The sequence below is a fragment of the Berghia stephanieae genome, chromosome 2 (genome assembly GCF_034508935.2).
Source record: "Berghia stephanieae isolate SIO BIC M18660-M18661 chromosome 2, UCSD_Bste_1.3, whole genome shotgun sequence".
NCBI lineage: Eukaryota > Metazoa > Mollusca > Gastropoda > Nudibranchia > Aeolidiidae > Berghia > Berghia stephanieae.
The window spans coordinates 38,731,741-38,755,184 of NC_088361.1; the positions used below are offsets into that span (position 1 = coordinate 38,731,741).

The 23,444-nt window shown below is 36.4% G+C and overlaps 1 protein-coding gene across 2 annotated transcripts in view; it reads right to left on the minus strand.

Annotated features, from left to right (window-relative positions):
• The window catches only part of LOC144964838 (5'-AMP-activated protein kinase subunit gamma-1-like), a 378,380-nt gene that overhangs the window by 257,992 nt on the left and 96,944 nt on the right, over positions 1-23,444 (minus strand). The window contains exon 1 of one of the 2 annotated variants that reach the window (XM_078899538.1): positions 10,049-10,494. The exons of the other annotated variant lie outside the window; for it this stretch is intronic. Within the exon in view, the coding sequence (XP_078755664.1) occupies positions 10,049-10,237 (189 nt within the window). The 5' untranslated portion in view covers positions 10,238-10,494. Of the gene's footprint in view, positions 1-10,048; positions 10,495-23,444 lie in introns of those variants that run through there. 2 annotated transcript variants of the gene reach the window in all.

Here is a 23,444-nt window from a genome sequence, read left to right on the forward strand (position 1 = left end):
TCAGACTATAAACGTTCTAGGTTACACATAGTTATATACGGATGTTATTATGAGAATTTTAGCTAAACACATGGCATCAATAAGTGAAGGAAGGGGTACGCTCAACCCCCTCGGACAAACACATAGCTGGGTGTTTACTAATAATAGAGTGCATGAAGTAGACGTCACACTGCTTTGTGTTATTATTTTTAGACGGGCAATTAGGCGATTAGATCCCACTGGCTTATCTCAACCGACTATAAACGTTTAAAGTTACATATTTATGAAGAGAATTTGAATAAGAAAAATGTTGTTTGTATCGTAAAGAATGTGAGGTTTTTCCTATACTTGGTAAGGACAGGGTTAAAACTAAAAATCCATTTAGGAGCGCTTGACTCGTATTTTACATCACTAATCAAGGACAGGTACATACATCTTAACCCTCTCATTACCAACTATAGGAAAATCGTCACATTCTTTACGATCCAGCCAACATTTTTCTTTTTCAAATAATTTCTCTTGTACATCATAAAATTTAAAGAAAATGAACAGTGTGTTGTAGAGCATGCTTTGCTACAGAAATTATATATCGCACGAACTTACTGCTATTGTGTTTGAGTGATAATAAATATATTTTTGTGTTAGTTGGGTGTGAAGTTTTGGGGAAAATCCTGAAAATGGCTGGTAAGGAGAGAGTTAACATACAATACATAGGTGGACATTCAAGGGAAAGAACACATCGGACTCGGAAACTTGAAACTACAAGATAGAGGAGATCATTAAAACCTCCTTGGATAAAACAAGACTAAACCTTAGATGACAACGGATTACACTATGTGACAAATCATGACATCCACAGTGGCATTTCCCATAATAATATTATTATATGTACTTAATAAAGAAGGCATCTTGAGCCATCCATGACAATGTGTGCTTCGCTGACCTCGAAAGTAGTAAGGGAATGCTTCTTTCGTGCTTTAAAAAAAAAAAAATCAGGATTGCCATTTTGGCGTTATAAACACCATAATATTCAAAATCATTTGGAATCTTAAAAATGTGTGTCACAGAAAATATTCAATTTGGCAATGTGGTACTTTTTTTGACATATAAAGCACATAGATGTATTAATATGTTAAGTAGACAACTGAAACTACATTAATATATAAATAATTTTCACAAGTACACACCTATCTACTTAACAATCCAAAAATTCATAAATTTTTAGGAAATAAAAATTGTAGTCGCTTCAGTTAACTTTAAAAATCAAAAATTTACCCTCACAACGGTTAAATAACACTTCAAAATATTAAAAATTATATAATAGTATGGCATCAACTTTCATTTTCAATAAGTTGTAATGACTTCGAGATGATCATGAATTTCTGAAATTGGAGCCAAAATTTCGTTACACTATGAAATGTTCATAATAGTATGTAGGCTGCAAGTGGAAAAGTAAAATAAATTGAAGCTTATCTTGAAACAAGGCAGTTGGACAAGCGAATCAAGATTTGCTGATATATCATATTATTAAATTCATATTTACATAAATAATTAAACAAGGGTGAGATTGTTATATTAATTTGTTCACGTCATTCTGACATCATTTCTATGTATCTTTGGCCTCCTTTTTTTCTTTTCAAAATCTACCTGGTAATCCCATAACGTACAATATAAACCAAAATGATTAAATACAACTAAACAAAACACAACAATTCATAACCTTTGTCTCGCTTAGGGCAGAACAACTGAAGGCCTGACATCATTCTTAATTACAGTATGATGGCAGCAAAAGATTTAAAACATGTTATAAGGTCTAATATTTGTCATTAATCCTGGTGTTATACTTTTTTTTACGTTTTCGACAACTATATTATTTCTCATTCATGCATCTTGTTTATCTTTTAAAACCTTTTAGTAAATGATATATTTATTGTCTTTTTCATGATAGTGTTTAGTTAAAAATAGGGTACACAGTTCCAGATTTTATCGACAAATAAAGTAATATTATTTTATCATAACTTAATATTTTCTTAGAAACCATTTTAAAATGGATGCCATTAACTTTATGAAAAGGTTTTTTTTAAAAAACCAGCAACAACAAACCCCAGCTAAACTTATTTAAAAAGCTACCGTTCCGAACAACAAAATCCATATAAGCTACAGACTGCACCTTCACACATAAAAGTGTAAAATTAAAATGTACAGTCTCTTTAAATTCCTTTTAAAAAATAATAAAGAAAACGCCTATGATGTATTGATTAAACTGGACGCTCTTGCGGGTATAAAGCACAATTAATAGAAACTGTTATGTTGGATATGTCATGTGTATCTTGATCGATGACAAATTAATCTGTATCAGAATGTTTCCATGCTTTTTATGTTTCACAATGGTTCATCTATTAGATGATATTACATTTGTTCTGACACTCATTTTACACCTGAATACGGTGAGAGAATGTGAGTAATGAGCCTTTCAAAGGACTCAACAATGCACAAAAATTCTTACAACAAAATTCATTAAAACCTGAAATGAGCGGAAGAATATACAATATCGTGGAATGGAGTAGATAAGACAAAGCCTCCGGCATAAATGTACGATCATCATCATCATCATCATTGCCTTTTTCACCCTGGGTCAGGGTATAGGCCACAGACAAACAGTTTCCATCCTTCTCTATCCTGAGCCAACTTTTTTATCTCATTCCAGGTCTTACCACTTCTCTGTATATCAGCTTCTTTAATTCTTCTCCATGTTCCTCGTGGCCTTCCCCTTGATCTTCTGCCCTGAGGGTTCCAGTCCAATACTTTCTTTGTTATAGTTGAGTCATTCTTTCTAAGCGTGTGTCCAATCCACCTCCATCGTCTTCTTCCTATATCCTCTCCTACTGGTTTCTGCTGTGTTCTTTTCCATACTTCTTCATTTTTTATTCTATCCATCCATTTTATTCTGAGTAGCTTACGCATGCACCTGTTTACAAAAATCTGTACCCTCCTTATACATGCCTGTGATGCGTTCCAAGTTTCACATCCATACAGTAGGACAGACTTCACGTTTGAGTTGAAAAGTCTTAGCTTTAGTTGAAGGGAGATATCTTTAGTTCTCCAAACTCTGTTCAAAGATGTGAATGCAGCCTGTGCCTTTCCTATTCGTGCTTTCACCTCTGCTTCCGTGCCTCCATCCTTGTCAATTATACTTCCGAGATAGCAGAAAGTGTCTATATCTTCGAGTTCCTGATCTTTTACTTTGATCTGCTCCCTTTGACGCGTACCTATCCTCAAGACCTTTGACTTTGCAGGGTGTATTCTTAGACCAATTGATTCCGAGAGGCTGTTTATAATTGTGGTTTTTGTTTGCATCTGGTCCTGGGTGTGGGACAAAAGAGCCAGATCATCTGCAAAATCCAGATCATCCAACTGTGTCCAGGGGTCCACTGTATCCCATTTCTTCTCCCTTTGGAGGTTTCCTTCGTTAGCCAATCAATGGCAAGGATGAACAGGAATGGAGAGAGCAAGCATCCCTGCTTGACACCAGTCTTAATTTCAAAGCTGTCAGTCAGCTGATCTTCATGTACAACCCTGCAACTTGATCCTTCATACATTTCCTTAATGAGGTTTACTATCTTTTCAGGGAGTCCATAATGTGCCAGAATTTTCCACAATGTTGCTCTGTCAATACTGTCGAAAGCCTTCTCGTAATCCAGAAAGTTGACAATAAGAGGAGAGTTCCATTCTATAGACTGTTCCACTATGACTCGCAGAGAGGCAATCTGGTCGGTGGTTGAACGGTTTTTCCGAAAACCTGCCTGTTCGTCCCGCAGTTTAGCATCTGTTGCATTCTTAATTCTCTCTAAAATAATACGGTTGAAAACCTTTCCTGGGATAGAAAGAAGAGTGATGCCTCGATAATTATTACAATTACTGAGGTCCCCTTTCTTTGGAAGCTTGATAAGATGTCCTTCCTTCCAATCCTTTGGGAATATCCCGTCATTCCAGATTCTCTCAAATAGTGGGTGCAGGGCCTCAGCATTTCTTTCCGCATCAACTTTTAGAGCCTCCGGTGGAATCTGGTCTGGTCCAGCAGCTTTCCCCCTTTTCATCTTGTTAATGGCACCCACAATCTCTGCTATCGATGGTGGATCGCAGCTAAGTGGTAGCTCATTTTTTGCAGGCAACATTTCAAGCTGGTTGTCTGGTGGTAGTCTGTTGAGAAGTCAGTTGAAATGTTCCCTCCATCGTTCAGATTGAGCCTCTTTTCCAAAAATAGTTTTCCCATCTTTGTCTTTGACTGGTACCTCTGGTTTCCCATATTTTCCAGCAAGTGTCTTGGTAGTTTGATAAAGGATCCTCATGTGTCCTCCAGTCGCTGCTGCTTCTGCTTTCTCTGCAAGTCTGTTCATGAATGCTTCCTTGTCTTTCTTCACAGATCTTTTGACTTCCTTAGCTATGGCTCGATACTGCTCTTGTGCATCCAGTCTTGAAGCCCTTGTTCGGCTTGCATTCACTTGTTCCTTCCTTGTTCTCCTCTTTTCAATAAGGTCCAAGGTGGTTGGACTTATCCATTCTTTATGTTCCGATTTCTTTACCCCCAATACCTCGTGGCAAGTTGTTATGTAAACTTCCTTGATCTTTGCCCAATGTGACTCTACATCTATGTCCTCCTCGAGCTCAGTAAGAGGTTGGAATCTATTACTCAATTGTAGTTTGAATTCCTCATTCTTTTCCCCATCAAGTGCATTCACCTCGAATTTTCTTCTTGTATGTGATCTGGCCCCGTGTTTTCTGAGTCGGAGCTTAAGCTTTGCCAATAGCAGATGGTGGTCTGATCCAACATCTGCCCCTCTCCGTACTGTCACATCTTCCAATGAACGTCTGAATCTACGAGAGATACAAAAATGATCAATCTGATTCTCTGTCACACCATCTGGTGAGACCCAAGTTGCTTTGTGGATCCTCTTATGGGGGAACACTGATCCTCCAATCACCAAACTGTTGAATGCACAGAAATTTGCAAATCTCTCACCATTATCATTCATTTCTCCCATGCCATGACGTCCCATGATACCTTCATAGCCTACGTTATCCTGTCCCACTTTTGCATTAGCATCTCCCATCAATATGTTGATGTCTTTCCTTGGCAACTTGTCAATGACTTGTTGTAGCAGACCATAAAATGTATCTTTGTCCTCATCTGTTGCATCATTTGTTGGGGCATAGATCTGTACAATGTTCATGCTGATCTTCTTACTCCGTGTTGTAAAGGACGCCATGATGATCCTTTCTCCGCATTGTTCCCATCCTCTCAGTGACTTCTGGGCAAACTTGCTTAGAATTATTCCTACTCCCTGTGTATGAATCCCGTCCCCTCTCCTGAATATAAAATCTTCTCCCCAGACTTGAGGTGTTTCTGTCCGGATTGTATCCAGTGGGTTTCGCTTACTCCAAGTATATGCAGCCTGTATCTTCTCATCTCAGTCACAACTTGAGAGCTTTTTCCTGCTTCATACATGGTGCGAACGTTCCACGACGCAATTCGAAGCTGCTTGTTTGGCGAAGACGTCATCGGGTCAGCAGAGTCCTTTCGGCTTTGTCTGTTGTCCTTCATAAATTCTGTAATTCCAGAAACTCTTCGGTCGCCCAAGCTAAAAAAAGGATTTGGTTTGTCTGTCTGTGTTTCTGTAACGGTTTGAGTTTAACGGAAAGGGGTGTTAACCCTTTGCCAACCCCCAACCTGGAGGACCAGGTGACTCAAAGATGGGGGAATCACACACCATTAGTCGCCTTTTACGACACGCTGGCTTGGCGTTGGGCTATTCTTGACCCTCTCAGTTGAGGGACCCCGGACACCACACGATCATACTTATGATTATTTCATCTAATATAAAGTAACTGTTGTATTTATGCGAATCCTGATAAAAAGAAGATTGAACCAATTATCAGATTATTCATTGTATCTATATTATTAGCTTGATGGTCGTCAGCATAATATTGTGTTGCTGTCTATATCAGGATATCATCTGACTCTTAACATTCCTTGTACCTTGGTCTATACACCTTTATTTCTTCATTGAAACTGATAGAAAACAATAAACAGGGACAGAAAACGATCTGTCATTCCCTAAGTAAAGAAAAACACATTTTAAAATAAAATTTGACCAGAAACTTGTCCTTCAAATATCAATAAATCTTGAAAGTTTTTATTGAACAGGATTAGAGCTATTAAAATTGACTGATATTTGAAAGACAAGTAAATTTCCAAAAAAGTGTTTTTTCAAAGTGTCGAGTTTTATTTTTTAGCCCACCCTGGTGGGCATTTTATTTTACAGCACACCATTCATACAACTTTGAACAGCTGACACTCAAGATCTTCCTAATCATTGTTGTTACACAGCTAAAATTATATCGGAAACCGACCTTAATAGCTGTTTTCTGAAAAAAGATCGATAGCAAATTAATCTGTATCAAATGACATGAGCACAACTCCTTAAATAGCTATCTGCCGTACTCGAGAAACACGCGTATTTATAAATTTGGCCAGAAAACTCGTCCTTCAAATATCAATCCATTTAAATGACCCTCATCTTGACAAAACCTCTCAAACCTGGGAACTCGCTTGGGAATTCACGAGGTCCTATGTTTGAGAGTGTTTGCCAAGATAAGGGTCATTTATATTGATCACTATTTGAAGGACGAGTTTTCTGGCCAAATTTATAAATACGAGTATTTCTGATGTACGGCAATTGGATTCAATAGCCTGATGTCACGTCGCCCAGCAACAGCGGCCACCGTGGTTCTAAACAAAGAAAACCGTTACTTTTTACTCTTCATGCTGGCTAGAACTGTTCATATGTCTTGTGATCAGTATGTGTAAAAGTCAAAACATGATTAGATTTATAATGCGTTTTTTTCCCCTCTGGGTATGCTTTTATGATCGTCGGAGAAATATTTCATAAGGGCGTCCGCCATTGTTCCGATAGTTTAGAGCCAGTTACTAAGTTACCATGCGTCATCACGAGGGAAGTGACGTTGCGACTGTTGAAGCGTATTCACTCCTTCATAATTAGCAATTTCAAGATGATGCTTCCTGTGTAAACATTGCAGCCTGAAGTCTCCTTGTATAATGAAGCATAATGTCAACAATAGCATGTTTTGTTTGCATTGTGTATCCAAACGTGTGTCAAAATGTATCAAAAAATGCGACATGGAGTTCTCATTGGTGTGTCCCTTTTAAATTTGCAAATTAATGTAGCGCACTTATACATTTTACTCCGTGATCAATGCGCCCTACAATTATTTAACTACTCTTTCCCCCTTTCTCGTCCATAGAATATATGTAATATGTGACCCATAAAATGTTATGTTATACAGTCCACGACCCCTGTTAGTGAACCTATTAAAATAATTGTCATGGCCATTGCTTGTCTCCAATCTGTTATTCAAACGAGCCTTACTAAAGGATACAACATCAGAATTTGTGAATTTTGTGTTACCATCCCGGTCACTGGCTATATTCACTATCATTTGCCCTTGACCAAATATCAGGCGCGGTATATAACGATATTCACACAATTCTCTTGTAGATAGTTTTATCGACAAGGAGTCGACCGGACTCCAATCACGGAAGCATATACAAAAATCAACAGACAATTTAAGTGAATGGAAACGTGAACGTAAACAAGGCAATTTGATCAACGAAAATGAAGACATCAGAAAACGACGAAAGCGGCTGGCCACCAATGCATTCATTCAATAAACTCCTAAATTTATGGAAAAGAAATAACATAATCAGTAAGAACAAATGAAAACAAATTTACGAGGCACTGATATTTCCGATATTGACATATAATTGTGGAACCTGGGGTCTCACAGAACTGAGAACGTCTCGATTCATACCGTCGCAAAAATAATTGCGTCGCGTAATCCGAATCTATTGACCAGAGACAATTACAAATACTGATGTCTATGGAAGAATTGGGGTCCAACGCCCGAGTACAATAATAAAAGAATAGCTATGGAGGCTATTTAGTCACATCTTACGTCGAGAAGATAACATCCCAGCCCAAACTGCAATGATATGTAGGGAGACAACCAACATCAATAGTAACCAGGATCTATCTACATATCAGAAATTTCTGGATTCAGATGAGGCCGAATTAATCCCTGAAGAACTAAGAAATATTGCAGTGCCCTCCGTACTAAAGTCACACCAAGATCTTGACAGCCTGAAAACTCTGGCCCAGGACCGTGGCAAATGGAAACAACAACATGGATGGACAGAGCAGCTATACTCATCGACTGTGACTGAATCACACAATTCTAAGCAAGCTTACTACTACTACTACTACTACAACTACTACTACTACTACTACTACTACTACTACTACTACTACTACTACTACTACTACTACTACTACTACTACTACTACTACTACTACTACTACTACTACTACTACTACTACTACTACTACTACTACACACTACTACTACTACTACTACTACTACACTACTACTACATACTACTACTACTACTACTACTACTACTACTACTACTACTACTACTCCTACTACTACTACTACTACTACTACTACTACTACTACTACTACTACTACTACTACTACTACTACTACTATATAACGATATGGCCATTGGTACCACAGAAAATCGAAATTATCATCCTGATATTGTGATGCCAAAATTAATTGTCTCTACAATTATAATATCGTCATTATGTCGTATTGTTCGATATTCGTATCCCGATATTGTCATGCAATAATTAGTATCTACCTTTTAACCATGGATCCTTCTGGAGTACTTTCTGGTATAAAGAATGTAGCCAAAACTATTTTAATTTTAAAGTTGGTCATTCAGCTTATATTGATTTCATTGTGGGTTGCGTGGTACATACGATTTCTCGTATAATAAAAATAATCATACAAATAAATGACCCCATCAATGATATGTCGCGAAAACTAGCAACTTACATCTAGCATCAAATAATGTCCCTTTAGTACAAGAATATTAATGGTATCCTGCGTTACACTGACAAAATGCCTATTTCATTTTTAAACTACTCTAAATATCAGTCAAACAAGATGGTTCTGTCCTTGTCAAAATTCCTTTTCCTGATTTTTGTTCAAAATTTCATGTTTAAGAAGTAATTTTACAAATACAGGTTCATCTGATATCATGGACATTCGAAGTAAGTAAATTTCTTGCCAAAATTAAAATCGTGGTTTTGTCCGATTTCGCCACTTGGCCATAAAGTCTTATGGGATAAATATCCTGAGCTGAAAATTCCATTTGTAGAAAAGATCAATGAAACCAGTGGCTGGAATCTAGGAACATTATTTATAAAACTATCACGTTATTCAGAGTCTATTCTGCAGCACTTTGGAAAAACACGCATTAAAAATTTTGGCCAGAAAACGTCCTCCAAAGTTATCGATCGATTAAAATGACCCTTATCTTGGCAAACAAAAACAAAAACCTCTCAAATCTAGGACTTCACAAAATCCCATGCTTGAGATATTTTGCCAAGATGAGGGTCATATTTTCGATCGATATAATTTGAAGTATACTAGTTTTCTGGCCAAAATTTTTAATTCGTGTTTTTCCAGAGTACGACAGTATTGTTTATTTATAACATAATGAATAGCTTTGATTTTGTTGATAATTAAAGTGATCTTTGACTTCAAGACCAGCTCAAGTATGACATGACAGAGTCAATTTAACAATGTCACGTGTACCAAGGCTATTTTAATCACTTTATCTATGTCTATACATTTATTATCTCTTTATCGATTGATGGGACGGATCGATATGTCTGCCTTCTGTTTCTCTCTCTATCTCTCTCTCTCTCTCTCTCTCTCCCTCCCTCCCTCTCTCTCTCTCTCTCTCTTTCTCTCTCTCCTCCCCTCTACCGCTCTCCTTCTCTCTCTCTCTCTCTCTCTCTCTCTCTCTCTCTCTCTCTCTCTCTCTCTCTCTCTCTCTCTCCCTGTCTGTCTCTCAGGGTCTGACTCAATATATTTAATACCTCTTTCTTTCTTTCCACATTTCATGATAAGAACTTACCTCGGAATGGTCGTCGGTCATTTTTCTAGGCACGGGTGATGTTCTACTATTGCAGCTGTCATAATCCGTGACAATGAATGAGAACACAGGGGGTTGGGGGGCAGAGGAGTTCAAGTTCACGGGGGTCAAACTTGCTGCCAATGTTTTGACAGCTCCCCCGGTTTGCAACATTTGTTGTTGAGGATCCATGGTAGAATTTTGAATAATTGTAATTATAATATATAATGCAATTAAAATTTAATATCCTATGGAAATAAAAAATGATTCACAATATTATTATGTACAATCCAAGGGATTTGAGAGAAGACGTCGAGTTTACTCAGCAGTTGTACACAGTCTGTAAATCCTCTGGAGGACCAGCCTCTTTTCTATTGCATCCGTATGTTTACACAACGTTAATTTAAATTGTTACAAATGTACCTTGTCTTTGAATGAAAACCTGTCCACTGTAAAATCATCCAGTAATAGTGAAATACAAAGGTTTAAAAAAAAGGTATTTATATTGCTCGCTCAGTAAATCTTTGAATAAAATAATAAATAATTCAAAACATCATGATGTAATAATGTTTGTTATATCATTTCTTGTATATTAATTAATTGAAACCCTCGTATGTATATAATTGCATTGTAAATAACGAAAATTATACTACGAATCTTGACTATGACAATTATTCGTGTATTATATTAGATATTGAATAATTCGAAATAGCAATAATATAATTAAAATTGCCATATTAACAATGAACGTTGTTCGTATGACTTTGAAAAATTGTATCTATGCATGAAAGTTTCACAAAGCATTTAAAGGCTGTTAAAACCTATTAGCTATTAAACTATACGACACTATACGAATAAATTCACAATATTGCTTTATAGTAAACACTAAACAGGGCTGATAACCCAATTCCTTATGGGCTCATTTTGTTATGGAAATCTCAACAAATGACGCAAATTATTTTCTATTACAACAATGTTAAACTAGGCCCTTACGTGGATTTGGGTGTCAGACCTGCATATATATATATATATATATATATATATATATATATATATATATATACACGTCGTCTCTTGCCAACAGACTACCATACTCTTGAGAAAATAAACACGTTTTAAAAACATATGGGCCAGAAATCTCGCCCTATCGATTGAGTAAAATAACCCCCCAACCTGTGACAAACACTCAAATCTGGAACTTGATTAAAATTACCCCCATCTTGTTTTTAAAACTCTCAGAATTTGAAGGAAGAGTTTTCTGGTCCACATTTTTAAAACGTGTTTAATGCTGTTTCCGAATAAATACGTCTCTACGTTAGCATTACATAATTGAAAGTCTGAAGAGTCTGAAAAGTGAGACCCTTATGAGGCTATGTCTGCTTTCGTTTGATGATAGATTGTATTTTTAATTATCCAAACTAAAGAATATTTATTCAACTATTTCTTTTCCACATATCAAATAGAGAAATTAGGGAGCGGGCATCGGTATTTTCTTAAGGGTTTTATGGCGCTTACAACATATTTAGGTCATATGAGCGCCAGTAAAAAGGATGAAAATGGGATAGTTAAAACACTTTAGATGTACAATTAAAAGGAATTTAGGAAAGAGTAAGACAAAGGGGAATGGTACAAATAGGAAACAGATGTAGATTCCAAGAGCACACTATCAGTGTCCTTAGGTTGAGATTACCTAAATGTTTCACCCAGATACCAGCACAAGATCCCACTAAGAGGAATACACTCAAATGTTTACAAATCATATGTTAAAGATAAGAAAAAAAGCAGTACATAACAGAGAGATGATTTATAAAGAAAAAAATATATAATCTCCCAACACTATAACTATACATTCAACTGTTTCCCTCCCAGCCAAGGACTCCGGCCAGGGTCCGGACAAGACTTAGTAATCTCATTCCAAGCCAAAGACAGAAAGCAATAATTGGAAAACAGATAGAGGGAGATAGAAGATTAGCAAGTACCTCCCTGCCCACTATGGGAGGTCGGGAACCCCACCCAGGGGCATCGGTATAAGATAGAAATCTGAAAAAGTGTGTGTGAAGCAAAGCACGAGGGAACAATGCAAGAAAAAATAAAACAAACATCCCAAAACAATCAGTCCCAAGTCGAGGAAGACTGATTTTTTTAACATGTTTTTTTTTCTTGTATTTTCTTTTTTTTTTTCTTCTTTTCTACAGCTTTTAAAAATAACCTAATATTGATACCAGTTTGAGCCGAACGTTATACAAATAACCTATTGGTCTCGACTTATAAACTGAAGTCATTACAATAGAACTGAGAAGTCATGACGTCTAACCTTCTACTTTTCCGGTTCCAAAATCCTTGGAAGTTTGTATGTAATCAGTCCATGAAAAAGTAACATATCGAGTCATAGGGTGGCATAAAATAATTTTAGTAGCAGAATGTATATTCAGATTCTTAAAATCACGGGACGTAAAAGAATGAGGATGGATGATCTTCACTGAGGAATATTTAGACTGGAAAATAAAATGTCATCACTATGAAACCAGAAGATCATTTACACAAAGTATGTATCCAGTCTTTCTGTAGAATGATTTTACACTTCCAATGAGATTGGAACCAGCTTTTTGACATCACACCTTTGTTCCCTTTTACTATTTACCCATGGAACAACACAGTAACAAGGAACCCAGTGGAATCCAAGGAATGTCTCTCTCTGACATCATTGCATGTTAACTTTAAACACGAAAAATTTATTGTCCCCCCCCCCCAACCCCCCCCCCTCTCCATCTCTCTCTCTCTCTCTCTTTCTCTCTCTCTCTCTCTCTCTCTCTCTCTCTTTATTTTTTTCTCTCCCTCTTTCTCATGGGGCACCGAGTGAAAACATCCCATGAGTTCCCACGTTTAAATCGTTCAGTCTGCGTTATACTTTTGTATAATGTGAATAAGGTGTAAAGCGTAAAGAAGGCTCCGAAGAACATCAAAAGAAGCAAAGAAATACATAACTAGTCGTGAGGAGTCGATGCCAGGAAAATGGAAGTCATAAGTCAGGTTTCTTTTAACTTTTACACGCTAAGACAGAAAACACTGCAATTCACTGTAATGTTTTCTGAAAAGTAAGTGGAGCGGTTAGGTACCACAGGAGGCTACCTTAACACCAATATAGTACAGAGAAAGGGAAGAATGTTGATCGATACCATCAGAAAGAGGCAGTTACGATTTCTGGGACATGTGTGGAGAAATGACGGAATAGAAAAGTTGGTAACAGGTGATTCAAAAATCAACACAGATTTCATGCGCACCGATCGTGATTCGTGACAGCTGACCGGCAACGTGCTCAAGAGCACAAGCCACGATTGATGATGATGTGATGGGCATTAATTTATGTTAATTAAAACAAGAAATGGAAAGAGTAGTGAGATGCCAGATGACAATAGAGAATTTAAACCTAACCTTTACGCAATAATGAGAGTTGACCACAAAATCCGACTGATACAGCACCCTTCGCTATGTGCTACCTAAAAAAAAAAAAAACAAAACAAAAAAAAAAAAAAAAAAAAAAAAAACAACTATCAATTCAACAGTTGAAAAGAACATAAGAAAGTGGCTGATTTTGAGGCTTTCCATGAGTCGCATCAGATTATCGTATGGCGATGTTCTCCCCCCCCCCTCTCTCTCTCTCTCTTTCTCTCTCTCTCTCTCTCTCTCTCTCTCTCTCTCTCTCTCTCTCTCTCTCTCTCTCTCTCTCTCTCTGTCTCTCTGGACCGATGGAATATGCTAAAATTCTAAGAGGAAAATCACAGATTGTTTCAAAATGAAGAACTAAAATTAACGAGAGAATGTTTTTTCTTCAGTCTTCCAGTGCGTCCGGGTAATTTTAAGTTTGAGATTGTCAGGCGAAGGCGACATTGGTCTTTTAGATCGTTGTTGACATAAATACCCGCCCCATCCTTATATATATATATTGAAATAGAATTGAATTAGTCATTTCTGAAATTATTGCCTAATGTGTTGGAAGAACCCTACGCTGAGTACGATGAATGAGAAACGTCAAAGTCTAAACCAGGACAAAATAATGCTTTTATAATTGAGTGAATGCATTTATCACTAAAGTCAATACCTTGATGATTGTTGACAATATAATAATAAGGAAGTGGTTATTCAGTATCAGATACTGAATAGTGCCTTGCCACTATTCAGTATCCATAAGGAACTCTTTTATTATAGAGAGAGTGAAAAGTGCGACAATCTCAGTTGAATGTAAATAAACTGCTGACCTACTACCAGATTGAACTCGTGCAGTAACTGACAGCCCGATTCAAAGTTGTAGAAATATTTTGATCGTTATTTTTAAATTTCTGCTATTGTGCAATTAACATAGTTCAAAATATCAAAAGAAGAGTGGCATTCAAATACATTTTTTAATGTCTAAATAGACATGATTAAATGTCACTAAAAGTTCAGTGACACCATGGCTTGGTGGATAAGCTGTTTGACTCTGAACTTAAGGTTCGAGAGTTCAAATCCCGGCCGGGTTAACTTTTATTTTTCCCCAATATTTTTGTTTTAATCATTTTATCAGTTCAGTGACACCATGGCTTGGTGGATAAGCTGTTTGACTCTGAAATTAAGGTTCGAGAGTTCAAATCCCGGCCGGGTTAACTTTTATTTTTCCCCAATATTTTTGTTTTAATCATTTTATTTGCTTGTAATATATTTTAGTGTTTATATTATACTATTATTATTATTATTATTATTATTATTATTATTATTATTATTATTATTATTATTATTATTATTATTATTATTATTACTATTATTATTATTATTATTATTATTATTATTATTATTATTATTATTATTAGTATTATTATTATTATTATTATTATTATTATTATTATTATTATTATTATTATTATTATTATTATTATTTCTACTTACTATTATTATTATTGTTGTTGTTGTAATCGTCATCATCATCATTATTATGATTATGATTTTTAAATCAAGTAGTAGGAGTTATTTAATCAGTTATCGATTTATTACGAATATCTTTTATGTGTTATAATCTCGTTGTTGTTTTTCATTGATGTGCTCTTCTATTGTTCATTACTTTTTAAAATCTTGCTTTTTTCTGTTTGTCACATTTGTTGTTGTTGTTGTTCTTGTTGTTGTTTTTGTTTGTTTGTTTGTTTTGTCATCTAAGACAATCCCGATTCATTATAAATATGTGGCCAGACTTTCTGCCATTTTTAATTGAATGATGTACTTCCGTGAATTAATTGCAGTATTATATTAAAATTTACGTGATAATAATAATAATAATAATAATAATAATAATAATAATAATAATAATAATAATAATAATAATAATAATAATAATAATAATAATAATAATAATAATAATAATAATAGACGTCTAATAATAATAATAATAATAATAATAATAATAATAATAATAATAATAATAATAATAAAAATAATAATAATAATAATAATAATAATAATTTAAACAGATACTGAATATTAGACTACAATTGACATCTATTTACTGAATACACGTGGTATTTTTAGGGGTGTTTCTTTTTTTTTACGAAACCTGAAACCTGCCGAATAGACCTGTAAATGAGCTCTATAAAACTTGACTGAAACTCTTCGACAAACTGAAGATTCAATTATTTTTTTTTTTTAAATAAGGGCATCATTGGAGAGGAGAGTGATAAATACAATATATCAAAATAGTGGGTGTTATTTCTTACTGGAAGTATGACTGCCATAATTTGATGTAGAAGGAATGCTAAATAAGCATGCCATTCATATAGGTAAAGATGACTTCATCAAAGTCATAATCCTGCCTCTGGAATTTTTTTGACATAGAAAAATAATCACCATTATCATCTTTAACTTCTAGCCATGACCAATTGAATTTATTCCTCAGGGGACTCACATCTTTATCGATGCTCGACAAGTCTGAATTGCGATCCACGAACAGCTCAGCCATTGTGAGAACATTCGAAAAAAACTTAAATAAATATGACTTCAGGCCAATATACTGAATTATTAAGTAGAAGTGAATTATCAAGAAGAAACTTCGGCAGGCGTAGCGGAAAAATTCAAAGAATCGAAATGAAGGTAAATCGCCACAAAACTGCAAGCTCGCTTGGGCTTGAGCAAAACAATGCCAGAAAACGTCCTGATTTGCACGGGAATTAATTAGGCTACTTACCATTGTTCCTTATGATCAGGTACTCAATCAGTGAAGAAACGGTCAACCAGTTTGTTTACAACGTGAGGCAATCGAAATGTGCTTGTAGCAATCTATCCTACCTTTCGATTTGAAGATGTCTACATAACGGACTTGCGGCATTCGCAATTTACTTTATCATAGTTTTGAGACTCGAAGGGTAAATGTGGTCAATTTTGGCTTAGATGAAACAGTGAAATTTATCGCTCGGTGGCTCAGTTAAAATTGGCTACAGTTGGATCACGACGGATTGGAAAGTGAAAAAATAATTTAACGAAGGATGTGTGAAAATACCCAGGGAAGTGTTCAGACACGCCTTTTATAAAAAGCGTCGCTTTGTCTTGGCAATATATACATCGTTAATATAAACGGTCCCCATGAGCTATGCGTAACGCTGTGGAACACTCCTAATTATTTTACGGTCATTCGACTACGATTTGTGAATTCTTTCTTTTTTTATTTCTTTCCTTTTTTAAATATTTAAATTTGACAAATTGACTGATTTCAGTTAATTGACTGAGAATTTACAGGTCTAGCCGAAACACGCCGAAACCTGACAAAGTTAGGGGAAGCAGGCAGCAGTGGGGAGTGAACTTGGGACTCAGGGAAGTGTACACCATTGGGGAGTGAACCTGGGACTGGGTTTCGTTACAAAATAGCAATTACTTTTTTACGAAACCTAACAATATCCAACAAAGTTATGGAAAGAAAGTAGGCAACAGTGGGGGAGTGAACCTGAGACTCAGGGAAGTGTACACTATTGGGGAATAAACCTAAGTCTATGGTTTTTCGGTGGGTTTTGGCGGGTTTCGTAAAAAAGTAATTGCTTCATTCTCGTCTGGTACCCAACTCCCATAGTCCCAGGTTCATTTCCACTGATATCCTCTTCTCACAGTCCCAGGTTCACTCTCAACCAGTGTGCACGTCCCTGAGTCCCGGTTTATTGCCCAATGGTGCCCACTTCCCATAACTTTTGATAATTTCGGTAGGTTTCGAAATAAAAGTACATTCTGAGCTCACTGTCCACTGGTATCAGCCTCTCGCAGTCCCAGGTTCAATCTTCATCTGTGTCCAAATCCCAGATTCACTCCCCACTGCTGTCTGCTTCCCATAACGTTGTCGGGTTTTGGCGGGTTTCGTAAAACAGTAATTCCCCCTCCCCCTTGGTATTGTCTTTTTTCAATATCAGAGTCCCAGGTTCACTCCCCACAAGTGTACACTTCCCTGAATCTCAGGTTCACCCCCCACTGTTGCCTACTTCAATAACTTTGTCGGATATTGCCAGGTTTCGTAAAAAAGTAATTGCTTTTATATGAAACTCGCTGAAGCACGCTGAAAACCAGAGTCTCAGGTTCACTCCCCACTGGCGTACACTTCCCTGAATCTCCCATAACTTTGTCGGATATTGCCGGGTTTCGTATAAAAGTAATTGCATTTATATGAAACTCGCTGAAACCCGCCGAAAACCAGAGTCTCAGGTTCACTCCCCACATGTGTATACTTCCATGAATCTCAGGTTCACCCCCCACTATTGCCTACTTCAATAACTTTGTCGGATATTGCCAGGTTTCGTCGGGTTTCATAAAAAAGTAATTGCTTATATATGAAACTCGCTGAAATTCGCCTAAACCCAGAGTCTCAGGTTCACTCCCTACTGGTATACACTTCCCTGAGTCTCAGGTTTAGTCCCCATTATTTGCTTACTTTCCATAACTTTGCCCCAATTTGTTGGCATTTGGCGCATTTCGTAAACAAAAAGTAATTGCTTTTTTAAAATAACAAAATCCGCCGAAACCCAGTCCCAGGTTCACTCCCCACTGGTGTACACTTCCCCGAATCTCAGGTTCACTCCCCACTGTTGCCTACTACCCATAACTTTCTTGGATATTGCAAGGTTTCGTCGGGTTTTGTAAAAAAGTAATTGATTTTATATGAAACTAGCTGAAGCTCGCCGAAAACCATAGTCTCAGGTTCACTCCCCACTGGTGTACACTTCACTGAGTCCCAGGTTCACTCCCCACGCGTTGCCTACTTTCCACTTCTTTGCCGCATATTGTCGGGTTTCGTACAAAAGTAACCCCCCCCCCCCAATTTGTTATTGCTTTTTTATAAAACCCAGAGTCCCAGGTTCACTCCCCACTGGTGTACACTTCCCTGAATCTCAGATTCCCCCCCCCCCCCCCCTTCAGCCTCTACACACACACACACACACACACGCTGCTGCCTACGTCCCATAACTCTGTCGGATATTGCCAGGTGTCGTCCGGCTGTTTATTACGAAACCCGCTGAAACCCAGTCCCAGGTTCACTCCCCACTGTTGTACACTTCTCTGAGTCCGAGATGTCGGGTTTCGGAAAAAAAAAAACACCGTATTATAGTGCAAAACCACTATTCAGTGTCAGATACTGAATAGTGCAAAACCACTATTCAGTATCAGATACTGAATAGTGCAAAACCACTATTCAGTATCAGATACTGAATAGTGCTAGCCTAATAATAATTAGATTGCCTTATTCACACGAAACTGAAATCTCAGTGTTGTGGTTTGTTGTTTTTATGAATTGCGTGCTGTTGTTTTATGTTACCTAGGAGAAGCCATAGAACCCTAAAATATGTGTTGTCCTCATAATAGTTGTCATTGTGTTAGACACAACTAAGGGACATAATCTGTGACAAACGCAATCCCCTATTATTCATTTCACAACGAGTCGTCAAGGCGTGGCAAATTACGAGCTCTAAACGGCAACATCTGTTTATGAATATAACATGATCTACATGGGGTGGTTTATATTATTATGGTGGTATCAGCCAGTGGCGGTTCTAGCCTATTTATAGTGGTGGGGCAAAGATGATTCGGTGATATAATATATATATATATATATATATATATATATATATATATATATATATATATATATATATATATATATATATATATTCTATATATTTTTTTTTTCACCTTAAAAAAATGTTTCAACCACATTCACAATGAAATGACAATACCAGTAGATTTTAATTATTCCAAACGTAATCAAAAATGAATCACGAAAGAGAATACAACTAAAAAATAAAGCGACGAGCGAGACATAATGCGACAACACCTTGACAATACAAGTCCATTTCGTTCACTTTAAAAATTAAAGAGATGCTTTAATTCCTCAACGGCGAGATTAATATTTCTGTTACATTATTGGTTTTCAGTAGCACGTAGTAACTTTAAAGTTTTCATCGAGAAGCAACAACAGCGATATGACTCGAATTTCATCCAGAGCTCAAATTGCATCATGTATACTGCTCTCTTGGTGGTCAGAATGATTGTGCCTGTGGTGATAGTGGTTGGAATAGTGGTAGCGGTGGTGGTGGTGGAGAAGGAGGAGGTGGAGGAGGAAGAGGAGACGGTGAGGGAGGATGTAATTATGGTAGTGGTTTTGGTGGTGCTGTTGGTTAGAATGATAGTTGTGGAGACGATGACGGAAATTTTCGCCAATAAATCATACAATTTGATGACAACATACACGAAAGTGGAAAAAAATGGTAAATGGAACCAAACAATAAACTGATACCATTAATAACTACACAAAATACAACAATCGTAATACCACCAATACGTACAATAATAATAATAATAATAATAATAATAATAATAATAATAATAATAATAATAATAATAATATAATAATAATAATAATAATAATAATAATAATAATAATAATAATAATACCATCATCAGTACTACCACCACCATCATTATTACGTTTCCAATCAGTTTTTCTCGGGTTTTTTAAAAATTTGATACCTATAACAGACAAAAATTCCGTTGATTATTTTAAAGGGTAGTTAAAATATCTACGATTTTATTAACCCTGAAAACTACAATTTTTATTTTTCTATTTCAAGTAGGCAGGTCTGCTATGACAAGTATCAGTTCCATAGTCAAAAAAAGACAACAAAAACAAAGTTTATTTAATCTTAGGCTTTCGCCAATAATTCATACAATACAATTAAGACAAAATAATGCTACCAATCTCTCCTCATGCATTCGTCAGGCTATAACAATAACGACCGTGTTATCTTTACTCCTTATCCAACCAACCCCTAGCTTCTCGCCTCTTCATCACGAACTATCTTATGTATGTATTAGTATTAGCTTCAGGACGGGCAAGTACGGAATCTGCCCACCCTTCCTTTAAACGTATTTATTTCCTCTATAACATAGTTAGAATTCAACTCTCTCCTTTCTCAGAAGAGTATTTCTCGTATACTAGTTCATTGTTGAGAAAACCAAAATGGCGGTTGTATTTTATATATTTATTTAGTCGTGACTTTTAAATAAAAGTGTTTTATTAGAGGGAATACAATAGAAAATTACATTGTTTTGAAAATATATTTAGTCTGGCAATAAAAATACAGCGGTAATTACTTTAAGAATTTGAAGAAAAACAGAACTAACAAATTAATTTGTTTAAAAAAACACACAAACCCCCCCCCCCCCCCCCCCCCAAAAAAAAAAAAAAACCCCAAAAACTAAAACAAATAAGAAAACAATTTAAATAAATGAGTTTTGAGAAGCACTATAAAGAAAACGAGAAAAAAAAAATTTAAATGGATAAACAAACATATAACAACAACACAAATTAATACTAGACTGATATAATATTAGTAAATTAATAAATTTAATTCAATACAGGAACGTTTCCAAAGTCATTACATCAATGGTACCAGCACAAGTAAGGCAATTAAATAAGAAAAAGTTCGTTTGCCAAAATCTCTATTTAGTGTTCACTGGTTTATAAGGTGGGCTCATTTGAATAAGCCCGACCTAGAACTAGAGAGGCCAGACAGCAAAATCGGAGTTCACCGTCGTCAGGCGATGTGACGATGAGATGACGATGTGGGCGGTGTGGAGTGGTTTAGGGGGGGGGGGGGGGGGGTGATAAAAAGAACAGGAGCGTATCCTGGTTTATGCATTACGGGGTGCATGGTGATTCTCAATCTATCAAAAATACACACAAATTGATTTCAGTACGAAGTATCAGGTTTAAGTACTAACTTTTAAAATTACCTAATTTAAATTAGATTATTTCGGACCAGGTAATACAGCATATAGCTTGAAAATACAGGCTGGTATTTGCCCACCCTGCCCATTATTACCAGCCGTCCCTGGTATCAGCAGTATAGTATAGGGCCGATTAATGACCTTATGATGAGGTCACGAGTCAGCTCCCGGACGCAACGCTGAGTAAGATCGTAGCCTCCGTAACCTTATAGATGCTATGCATTTAGGTAAAATACTCACAACGTCAGCCAACAGCATATTAAAGGTACCAACACACAGAAGCATGTGTAACCTTAAACGTTTATAGAATTTAGTGAAAAATACAAAAAAAAAAAACAAAAAAAAAAACAAAGAGTGGTTTTCTTAAAACAAAAATAAAGAGTTGAGTGACGTCAATGTCAGTCCTTCAATACAAATAAATTTGATTACATCACTCTTGAACGAGGAGAAACAAGAACAAAGTAACACATTATTTTGTGTTTTGTTTTTGGCTTACACATAAAACGGCATATTGTAAGAATACGGCAATATAATATTGCCACATAAAAAAGCAGTTTAATCAGGCGTAAAACTACATTTATTGGCAAACGGTTGACCAGGGTCATTGATAAAAAAAATGAATAGTCGATTAGGTTTGATGCAAAGAAAAAAAAAACAATCAGCTGTGACGTAGATAGCGATAACATGACCCGTAGATTGGCTATGAAATAATATTATTGGGCAAGTTAAAGGTACGGACGGCTTTGAAATGGGGGCAGCTTGGCTCAGTGGCTTCGTAATCAAAAGATGACGAGTTCGAATGCCCGCTGCGATGTGTGACCTTGAGCAAGACACTTCGCCCTAGTTCGATTTGCGGAGCTGCACTGCGACTTACGCCTGGGTTATTCCAGTCTTCCCTTGGAGTAGACCCTAAAAAGACAATTTCCCATTTGGGATTAATAAAGGGAACCTTATTTTATTTATTTTTATTCGTAACAAAAAAAAAAAAAAAAAAAAAGAGAGAGAGAGAGAGAGAGAGAAAGAGAGAGAGAGAGAGAGAGAGAGAGAGAGAGAGAGAGAGAGAGAACGTTATTTGAGCGTAGCCTTCGTAAACTCATAGCGTGACACTGACCAAAAACTTACGTCAAAAGAAAACAAATCGTGAGTTGTATTCAATACTTTGACCAACTGAATCATTTGCTTCCTCGAGTACTGAAAAATAACAACTCATTTGACTGTGCACTAACCTAGAAATGACGTCAAAAGACCAGTCCTTGTGTCGGACTATAGATAGAACGAAGTTCACGTCACTCAGGTATTTGTTATTGGTTTTTGCCATCCATTGTATGAGTGATTCTCACTAAACTGTATAAACCAGACTATAGATAGTTCGAAGATGACGTCACTCAGGCCTTTGCTATTGTTTTTTGCCATCCGCGTTTATGAGTACTTCTCACTAAACTGTATTGACCAGACTATAGATAGTTCGAAGATGACGTCACTCAGGTCTTTGTTATTGTTTTTTTTGCCATCCGCGTTTATGAGTAATGCTCACTGAACTGTACTAACACGACTATAAACGTTCATGGATACACACAGTTTTGTGTGTTGGTCCGTTATACTTCCGGATGGCAATGTTATGAGCTTCTTAGACAAGCGCATACTATCTATAAACGATCATGGTTACACACAGTTTTGTGTGTAGGTCCGTTTTACTTCCGGATGGCAATGTTATGAACTTCTTAGCCAAGTGCATACTATCTATAGATAGAACGAAGATGACGTCAAATCAAGTCTTTGTTATTGTTTTTGCCATCCACGTTTATGAGTACTTCTCACTACATTGTCTGAACCAGACTATAAAAGTTCATGGCTACACATAGTTTTGTGTGTTGGTCTGTAATATTTCCGGATGGCAATGTTTTGAGGTTCTTAGCCAAGAGCACAGCATCGAGAAACGTTCAAGGTTGCACCAAGCTTTGCGTTCGTAAGTTAAATAACCCGCTGGCGGATGTTGTGAGTATTTTACCTAAATGCATAGCATCACTAGCCTGACTCAAAGATTTGTATTTTGACGTCATTTTTCGGTTAATAGTGATGTTTCGCTCAAGGAAACAACTGAAGCCATTGTTTGAACTAA